This window comes from Chelonia mydas, chromosome 2, assembly GCF_015237465.2.
Source record: "Chelonia mydas isolate rCheMyd1 chromosome 2, rCheMyd1.pri.v2, whole genome shotgun sequence".
Lineage (NCBI taxonomy): Eukaryota > Metazoa > Chordata > Testudines > Cheloniidae > Chelonia > Chelonia mydas.
In genome coordinates, this window is record NC_057850.1 from 188,325,902 (window position 1) to 188,336,475 (window position 10,574).

The 10,574-nt window shown below is 43.9% G+C and overlaps 1 protein-coding gene across 1 annotated transcript in view; it reads right to left on the reverse strand.

Annotated features, from left to right (window-relative positions):
- CMTM8 (CKLF like MARVEL transmembrane domain containing 8) overlaps positions 1 to 10,047 on the reverse strand; it is a 43,374-nt gene extending 33,327 nt beyond the window's left edge. The window contains exon 1 of the mRNA XM_037890372.2: positions 9,892 to 10,047. Coding sequence (XP_037746300.1) covers positions 9,892 to 10,047 — 156 coding nt within the window. The remainder of the gene's footprint in view (positions 1 to 9,891) is intronic.
- Between the last annotated feature and the right edge of the window lie 527 nt (positions 10,048 to 10,574).

Here is a 10,574-nt window from a genome sequence, read left to right on the forward strand (position 1 = left end):
GATCTCTTAGACTTAAACTATGAAAGTGAAAGGGACTAACACCAATCCCTCTTAGGACCTGATCCAACTCCTGTTGAAAGCAGTGACCTAATTCTCCTATCACTCTGTGTAAACCAGGAGTTGCTCCCCTGAAATTGCATCACTTACACCTGTGTCACTCCATTAAGTGATAGAAGAATCACTTCTATGACTCCAACAGGAATTGGCTCCTACCCTTACTAAACAGTGCTGCTCCTTAGAATATGTGATAGGTTATACAATTTATTTGTTGTTTGACCCTAGGAAAGAGGGCTTGGTGCTCCTTCAGAGGCACAATTTCTACTGCTTTATTGGAATTAGAATAGGAATGAGTGTGGGAGAATCACATTGCAATGCTTTGTCCCCTATTTTTCTTATACTTTTGGATAAAGCTAAAAGAAAAAACAAAAACAAAAACAACCTGGTACCTGAATTTATGGCAGGGTTACTCCCAGCAGAGAACAACATGCTGAATAAGAATGCATGCCCACCAGCAGAGGAAGACATGCCAAGGGACAGATAAGGATAATGCTTGGTACCTTTTCAGTTCTGAAGGTCTCAGAATTCCTGTGAGGAATGTCAGGTTTCAGAGTAACAGCCGTGTTAGTACACAAGTACTCCTTTCCTTTGAGAGGAATGTGTGTTTGTTTTGAAACTTTAATCTTTAAGAAGAATCCCCTATACCAGTAGTGAGAGCTCTTGCAAGTGCTGCTTTTAACTCAACCTTTTGCTATCCACTTTGCATGTGAGTGGTGTGTGTGAATTATGACTTCAGTAGTGAAGGAGAATTCCCACAATTGCAGGGCAGGAAGGGACGTTCACCAGCAGTGCAACGCACCTGTGTGTTGGGGTCAAAGAGTTGTCTTGTGGTTAATACACAAGGCTAGGAGTCATAGGATGTGGGTTCCATTCCCAGCTTTGCCAGAGTTACATGTGATCTGAAGCAAGCAATATAACCTGTCTGTGCCTCAGTTTCCCCAGGTGGGAAGTAGGGTAATGATGCTTTCCTACTTCACAAGGTGCTGTAAGGCTAATTCATTCATGTGTGTAAAACACTCGGAGATTTTTAATTTGGGGATGGGGGAAGAAGGAAAAAATTACAGTGATAAAGGGGAAAGGCAGTGATGGCGGGGGCATGGAAGAGGAAGCACCAATAGGAAGGGAAGTCCAGGACTTTGTACTATTGTCTTAGCCCTATATTTACATAATAGCAGGGTAAGGAATCTGCATCCCTTGTGTTGTAATTTTACCAATACTGCTACCCAGTCTCTTCACTAGCAGCCTAGTTTCAGGGTGGATTTTAAAAAAGCTCAACTCCTCCGGAAAAGCCTTCACACCACCCAGCATCACCCTCCTCACATATAATTAAAAATTTTATTAAGATGATGTTTGAGAAAAGTGAATGGTACAGAGTTTAAGTAGAAGTTTCTGGTTATCAGGGAATAACATACAGATCATCAAGGGGCGTGAAGTTCGGTTTAAGATCGGATGGCATAAGGAATATCCCCGATTGGGGGTAAAAGGTTGATGGGCCAAAGTACAGACACTGAAATATGAGGGTATATTGCTCATATAATGGCTATGTTCAGGTGTGGAGTATAATGAGTGGATACGATGATGAGGATGGACTGATTCTCATTTGGTGAGATTTAATGTTCAGTGAGTTTTTGGTTCCAGTTCATATGGTCCAATGGAAAAAAGTCTCTTGGTCCGTTTCTCGTAGTCAATGCACAATGTCACTCAACTCACCCCTCCTGGTACTGTCAGTGGGCCAGTGTTGTGTTCGGTGTAGATGTCCCTGGACTATCGGATGGTGTCTTGTACACCCAGCCACTGCACCATCCTTGAACTAGGGATGCAGGGGACTGGATCTACTCCACAGGAATTGCTGAGAGCCTGGGAGGGCTATAAATTACTTCTTCCCTAGCAGAGTACCACACTGGTATCAGCACTCCAGAAAAGAACAAGAGTCCAGCTGTCTCCTGTATACCATAGAGCCTTCTTTTGGGCTTCTGAGTGAGCTATAAAAGATCCCTAATCCAGCTCTGTACTTTAATTAGAATTAAAGCATTCAAAGATTACTGCAGAGGTTTTACTGCTCATCTCTAGAATAAATGCCAGCAAGAACCATTTCAAAACTGACACTAAGAGGCATAGGAATTTTGATTAGACTCACTACCCATCCAATGACTGCATTTATGTTTATGAATATTTTTAAATGCATTTTTCTCATGACAAAGTAATAGCACAGGAGACAAATTCTACCTTAAATGTTGAGGTACTGGGAATTTCTCACATTCCTAAACTTTTGTAAAATGTCTCCATTCATTTCAAGTTCTGTTATCTAACACGCCTCCTGTCAATCCCACTTTTGTTTCTGTTCATGCTTGGGGCACATTCCACACATCACCTTTCAAACTTTGTTTTCTTGTATTTCACCCACATAGTCCTCTTGTTCCAAGGAAATACACTGATCTAGTCTAGGAAGCTATAGACCTTTCAGGAAATGGAGCTTTAAACAATTATGTGATCCCAAAGGAAGATGGAAACTATATGTATATATCTGCTGAAGCAGAGGTGGTTAGTGGGGTGATAGAATAACAGTCTAAAATGCAGTGAGGTCTGAAACCTGACTTCAGTGGGAGTTTTGCCTGATTAAGGAGTGCAGGACTGGGCCTAGAATTCATGCCATGCATTTTCACAAAGAATCTCTGAAGTTATTGACTGCTGCAGAGGTAATTTGTTACATCCAGTAATAAGTGATTCATTTTAAGCATATGCTTAAGTCCATCCCTATTCAGCAAAGCACTTGCTTAATTTTAAGCATGTGCTTGAGTTTCATTGACTTCACCCAAGCAGATGTGCCCAGTTACTGGGGGAAGTATTGAGAGTCCTGCCATTCCAGAAGCTGGAGGGCGGGATTCCTGCTACTCCTGGGAGAAAGGAGGGAGGCTCATGCTGTTGTCTCTGCCTCTCTGAAGGGGCATTCCAAAGTTGTGGGGATAGGGCCATTGGCTTAATCAAGCCCTGATAATTCATTTTATGTGATATGCAAAGCATAGGGCCAATGAGGAGATGCTGCACTCAATAAAATGGAGTAAAACTTTTGTTTTACACTTGCCCAAGTAAAGGCCCTCACTGAGTTGTTCCTGTCCACAGCTCTTACTATTTTATTTATTTCATCCCTCCTAGCACTAGCTAATTCACCAGAACAGTGCTAGATTTTGGTAAGGCAGTGTGCCTTTTAGGATGAATTCTATTAAACTGAAGAGATGTTTCAGGGATGCGTGTTATAAAAATGCTTTCCCACAACTCTGGATCTTTTTGTTCTAGTACTGCGGCGAGCCTCCAGTTTTATCAAGAGAACCAAGTACATGTGATACCAACTTAATCTGAGACTAACTATACTATCAGAACGAGAGATGATTCATTGGGAATCTTTCTGGATTATACCCCAGAGTCAGACATCTTAAATTTGGACAGGGTAAAAAAAATACCTAGTGACTTAATGACAAAACCATGATGTATTGCCCAGAAATGCAATCTAGAAACAAAATCCTGTATAGCTGCAGAACTGCAAGAATGATCACGTTAATGAAAAACCCAGAATAAGGATGTAGATTCATAAGAACTACATAACCCTGAAGAGCGTCTGGGAGTGATATATAGGTGAAAAACTGAACGATCGGCCTGGTCACAGCTAAAAAGAATGCCAACCCATTGATCCACTTGCAGTAACACAGCAGTCTTCTAAATACTTTAAGCTGTACTTGTTTAAAATAAATATCCAGCACAAAGACTAAATGCACTAACACAGTTTTTTTTAAAAGAATACTGTAGCCAGCAACATGTTTCTGAGCAGCAACAACTTGGAGGAATCACTGTCATTATTCAAAGTAAATATTTGTATAACTATATGCTTAGCAACCAGAAAATTCTCCACTCCTGCAAAATGTTCCATAAGAGTTGGCTTGAAAAGCTGATTTAATACTCTGAGGGGGCACTTCTAGTCATTGTTTCACAGATCCATAAAATTCCTGAGAAGACAAACATGTCTTTCTAAGCCATCATCTTGTCTTTTGAGAGGATATTTCTGTTCTGGACAACTCTGGAAGTTGTTATTCTTGCTTCTTTGAAAATGCAACATGACACCTTGGAGGGGGTATACTAAAGGAATATCTGTCACTACCTTTTACTAGGGTCTGGCTTCACCGCAGAGTGAGTCTGGGTAATCAGCAGCTGAGTTTGAGCACTAGGTATAGATTATCTTGGGTCTGAGTACCTGCGCAAAAAAGCCACACTGAAGTTACTCTTGTCTTTGCTGTCTGTAGCCATCTGTGTGTGTTGCTAGACTTCCAGAGGGGGTGCTATCCCACAGTTCTTTGTTCTCCAATAAGCCAAGCTGCTCTATGATTCTTTCCCAGTGAATTGTGGGAGAACCCATCTGTTCTGGCCACAAATGAGAGAACCATGGGAAGGCACCTGTCACGGTTCCCTCCCCACTCTGAACTCTAGGGTACAGATGTGGGGACCCGCATGAAATACCGCCTAAGCTTATTTCTACCAGCTTAGGTTAAAAACTTCCCCAAGGCACAAATCCTTCCTTGTCCTTGGATGAGTACTGCTGCCACCACCAAGTGAGTTAGACAAAGATTCAGGAAAAGGACCACTTGGAATTCCTGTTTCCCCTAAATATTCCCCTAAGTCCCTTTACCCCCTTTCCTGGGGAGGCTTGAGAATAATCTACCAACCAGATAGGTAAACAAGGTGAGCACAGACCAGACCCTTGGGTTTTTAGGACACTAAAAACCAATCAGATTATTAAAAAACAGAACTGTATTATAAAGAAAAAAAGTAAAAGAAGCACCTCTGTAAAATCAAGATGGAAGCTAATTTTACAAGGTAATAAGACTTAAAACACAGAGGATTCCCCCCCTAGGCAAAACTTCAAAGTTACAAAAAAAACAGAGATAAACCTCTCTTAGCACAGGGAAAATTCACAAGCTAAAACAAAAAAGATAATCTAACGCATTTTGTTGCTATTACTTACTATTTCTGTAAGTTTAGATTTATCATTCAGTAGGAGCTGGATTACTTGCTTGGTCTCTCTCTTTGTCTCCAGAGAGAACACACACAGAGCACAAAAACAAAGCCTCCCGCCCCAGATTTGAAAGTATCTTCTTTCCCCATTGGTCCTTCCGGTCAGGCGACAATTAGGTTAATTGAACTGATTAATCCCTTACATGTAAGGGGATTCTGTACCTCTGGCCAAGAGGGATTTTATATTACTGAATACATAAAGGTTGTTACCCTTCCCTTTATATTTATGGCCGCACTGGAGAACTTTCATCACTGGAGAGATTTAGCCTGTGTCCAGGTTATCTGAGCTTTAGCTTATACCCTAGCAGTGCCAGCGAGCCAAGGTTTAAAGCACCACTAAACTGAGAGGAGAGGGTTGTGTGTGTGAATGAGAGGCGGAGGTTAGGGGCAATACCTAACCAACCACGTGGCCTAACTCTGCAGTGAAGACATATTCCTAACTGGTACAATTTTGATATATTGTCAAGCGCGTATCCATTCTGTTTGCTAGTTGAACCTGTGGAATTCTTCCTTTACCTCACACCAGGTAAGAGATCTGTATTTTTAGAACTAGAAGTCATTAATGGTATTCTCACCATTACACATATGTGGTTGACTGATAAATTATGCAGCAACACAGTAATAAACAGAACTTTTAGAATTCCTGATTAGGGGATTTGGATTAGTTTTAAAGTTGACTTTCAGTGAGTTTGGTACGTAGGATGAGCAGGACAGGTAGAAGCTGACCGGTGATTTGGTGCCATTTTTGATATATGGATCCTGTATAAAAATAGTCATGGCCAGGCACAATGCCTTGGGAGGCTTTTCTTCTTGGGAGGAGGGACAAGAAGGGCAGGGTTTGACCAAAGTCTGGGGACAGTACTTATTTTTCACACTAAGCTCTATTTTGGTTTCAATGTCATAATCCCTATTTCAACTGGATGTCTTCTGTAAAGTTAGGGGGGAAAGCAAAAACAAACCTAGAAGAACCTCTGTTTCAGTAGCTTTGACATAATTGGTGGAGTTAAGAACCAGCAGTACTAGCTGGTACAACTCAGAACTCATCTGTAGTGGTCTTTAAGTACTATTTTTCAGGCTGATGCATAATTTCTTACTGCAGCACACATGACCACAATCTTAGACCCCGATGCAGAACAGCACTTAAGCACATACCAAACATTGTTTTAAAGTTTCATATGAAGAAAGTCAGACCTGATAATAATAAAATAATTTTGAACTTCTTTTCCAAAGGTCATAAATTGCTAAATTTAATGTAAGGACAAGACAGGTATCTCTAGACTCTATTTAGACAGAAAGACTATGGAAACCATTCTCAGCCTGTAAGGCTAGCAAAGACTAAGAAGCACACTCCCATCCAGAAGTCTACACAAGAGCTTGTATGTGTGGAGCGTTCAAGCGGCTAAATTGAACTATAATCTCAGTCTCAAATGGAATTCACGCCATTGTACCTATGCTAGAGACTCTTCATACAGTACTTCCGTGGGTTCTGTATCACACTTTACGAAGGTTCCAATTAACCTATTCAGATTTCTCTTATCAGAGAAAGCGTGAGTGGTCTTGAGAACCTTGTTGCAATAAGGAGTGGAAAGGCAATAAGAAGTGGAAGAAGGAATGTGGCATTTCTTTTGAATACAATTACAGTGACTATAGCTTGATTTTTTTTTTAATTGCCCTAATGTTGATACTGGAATGTTCCCAAAACTTGAATTTGTTTACATTTCAGGTACCTAAGCACTCTGGATTGTTTGACAATATCTAGTAATTACAGCTCCAAGCAAGTATTTTGGTTAGTAGTAGAAGTTACTATCTAGTATGAGGAAGTAGTAGAAAGTATCTTGTAACATGATTCTTCTCTGGCTGTTTCTGCCAGAGGTCCACTAAGGATCCATACTGCACATAAGCCTGGAGTTCCATTTGGCTGGTTTGCTTTAATGATAATGGATAAGGTAATTACTCCACTGCTGGGTCAGTCTTTTGGAAGTTTATAATAGTTACATTCTCAGCCCTTGAAAATGGATGTGGTCAAATAAGCGACCTTTCCACAAACCATCAAAGCAAAACAGTCAAGCAGAAACTTACATGGTGGATTGAAATGCTTAAAAAAAATGTTTAAGATCTCTAATCATTAATTGAATTGATTTAAAAACATTAAAAATTAATTTAACAGAGAGGAAGTGTGTCTAATCGTTCAGCGCACAGGACCAACAACTAGGAACTCCCACATTCTAATCCCTGCTCTACCATCAATTTATTACTTGGCCTTAAGCAAGCAACAATCTAATTTTGACTGGCAGCTTGTATAATAATTTACATCTGTGCAAAGTAACAACAAAAGACTAAATCTGTTATCATTTTTGGCTGAGCTTGCAAGACTTATCCTGCACTTGATGGTGTTCCTGTTTGGACATTTGATATTTAGATATAATGTGTTAACTTTTGAACACTGCATCCAATCAATTCCAAAAGTTCAGGGAATGTTTGAGGCAAGTTCTTGACACCCTGAATGACTTGTCTCCCAGAAAACAGAGAAATAATGGTGGGAGAATAGGAGCATACGCAGAACCCTTGGCATGGGTTATAATAGGGGAGAACAGGTGACCCTGGTAAAGGGGAAAATGGGGGTGTGGGAGGGGAAAGCAGAATGGGGCAGAAGTGGAGGCATACACAGCACTGGCATCGAGGAGAGAGTGGGAGACTGGCATCAAGCAGAATAGGGGACACACAGAGCCTTGGCAAGGTGTGAAATGGAGGTCCCTGGTAAAAGAGTGAAGGGGGCAGAATGGGAGTGTGAACAGAGCCTCTGGGGGGCAGGGCAGAGGAGCGTGGGGTGCACACAGAACTCCTGCCATGGGGGCAGAATAGGAGACCTTTGACTGGGAAAATGAGGAACAACCAACCCTGGCATGGGGGGAAATGGGGGTGGGGGCGCACACAGAGCCCCTGACATGAAGTGGCGGTGTAGAGGTTTCCAGGGAGCCTCTGAAATTGAGGGGGATGGGAGGGTGGCATGCAGGAGCCTGGGGCGGAGGCAAATGAAAGAATATAAGGAATCGCGAGTGTGTGCAACGAGCTTGATCTACAGAAGCAACAAAGCATTAAACCCCCTACTAGAACAACTCTGCGCAGGGGCAACTGACTATACAAAGTGCAATGAAATGATTAATCAATCCCTTATCCATCTGTAAAATAGGGATGATGCGTTACTTAGTTTCTTATAAGGGTGTTGTGAGAGTTAATTTATTAATATTACCAATGCAGCATATAAACACGTAAGACAAAATATTTGAAAATCTGATCCTGATCGGCCAAGACAGTTTTTCCCCTGCAAGAGTTGTTGACATTACAAACGCTAAAACAGACAAAAGAACACATCCCCTGCTCTGTGTAGATGTTTATGTCATCAAGTTTTATGGGTCTTTACAAGACAAGAACTTGACATTTATCATTTAAAACTGCATTTATTTTGTTATCTAAATCAAGTGCTCTGTTACTGATGAGATTTCAAACAGAATATTATAAGCATTGTACTCTAGAAGCACCCAAACCACTGGCCTGCCGGAGTTTTGATTGTAATGCAGGAAACATTGCAGTTGTCGCAGACAATGAACTGGGGGGAAATGTTAGGTGGAGGCTAAAGCCATATAAAATGAGCTTCTCTGTGATGATCCTAAAGAGTAGATTTTGGGGACCAACCTCTCAACAGTCCCATGGTCTGTCTGTAAAATGTGTAATTTAACAAACCCTGGTAGAATAGAAAATTTGTTGTTTCTTGATTACTCATTTAGAGCCCACCAGCTGATCTGTGTGGATAGACCTACATTGTGGGGGGGAGGGGCATAGTTGTCTGCACCTATGGATCTGTTTGCAGGGTCAGAGACTAAAACATTAAAGTTCTTCTTTGGGGATTATTCAACCTTAAAGCTGGATGGAAACTGATTTAAAACCTCTGATGCTGACACCACCATGATGTTACATTTCAGTAAGATACCCACAAGAGATTCTAATATAATAATTAGAATTAAAATATAGGTTTCAGAGTAACAGCCGTGTTAGTCTGTATTCACAAAAAGAAAAGGAGTACTTGTGGCACCTTAGAGACTAACCAATTTATTTGAGCATGAGCTTTCGTGAGCTACAGCTCACTTCATCGGATGCATCCGATGAAGTGAGCTGTAGCTCACGAAAGCTCATGCTCAAATAAATTGGTTAATCTCTAAGGTGCCACAAGTACTCCTTTTCTTTTTAATTAAAATATAGTTAATTGCAAATATGACTCAACATTTACAAGTCTTCAATGCAGGACATTTTAAAACATTTGGCATTACATTGAATGTCCTGCAAGGAGCTCCACCCAGGCAGCTCACTACTTTGGAAGGCTGAGCTAAAGGTGCATGGGGTGGATTGGAGCCACTCCGGAGTCACTCCACACCGGAGCTCGCAACGCAGCCCAGAGTGACCTGCTACTTAAAAAAATCATCAGCTCACATGTAACCCGTTACTCTGGCAACTGCGTTTCTCCCCAACAGGCAGCGGGCTCGCGAGGGGCTTTACCATTAAAAGCAAAGTCACCGCAAAGGCAGGTCCTTGTGCAAAGCCCCCGTCCCCAGGCTGCTGGAGAGAAGCCACAAAGCGTGGGAGGGAGAGGCTAAAAGTGTCCGGGAATCCTGCCCGGCTGAGAGAGACTGGGAGCCGCAGTCAGCCCCGGCGGCTCTCCCTCCCCACAAGCCAAGGGGACGCGGCGGCGGCGGCGGCGGCGGCGAGCGGGTTACTCACGATCTCGGCCAGCATGAGGATGCCGGGCGCGGTTCGCAGGAACTCCCTGTCGTAGGCGAGGGTGCTGGCGCCGGCCGGGGAGAAGCTGGCGGTGAAGGAGCTGCTCGTGGTGGTGACCGTCTGGGCGCCAGGGCGCGGCGGAGGCGGTTGCTCCATCTTCAGCCGCCGGGACCCGGGCTGGGCTGGGCAGCCTCCCCCACGGCGCGGTGCAAGCCCGGGGTGCGCGGGGCTCAGCCCGGCCTCTGGCCACGCTCAGTGGGCGCCGGGAGCGGGGCGGCGGCACGTGAGCGCAGAGCGAGCGCGGCTTTGTGCGGCTGCCAGCCCGGCGCGGCCCCTTGCCCCGGGGCACCGCGCCGCGGCCCCCTGCCGAGCGGGGCGGGGCAAGACCGGGCGCTGGGCGCCGGGCGGGACAGAGGGGAGACGCGAGCGGGCGGTGCCGAAGGGGCGAGGCAGCCCGCTGGGCCGGGGAGGCGGTGGGACCCCCTGACTGCTCCACGGACTGTTCACTTCATGGCTTATAACTCCGGGGGGGGGGGGGAGATTCCGGCCCCATTGAGGACAATAGCAAACCGCCCCCTCCCCTCACGAGGGCAGGAGCTCAGCCCTGCCCAGGATGAAGTCGGCTTTGTGCTGAGGCCACGGAAACGCGCTTTCTGCCTCCGCTCGTGTAAACCCATGTTTCG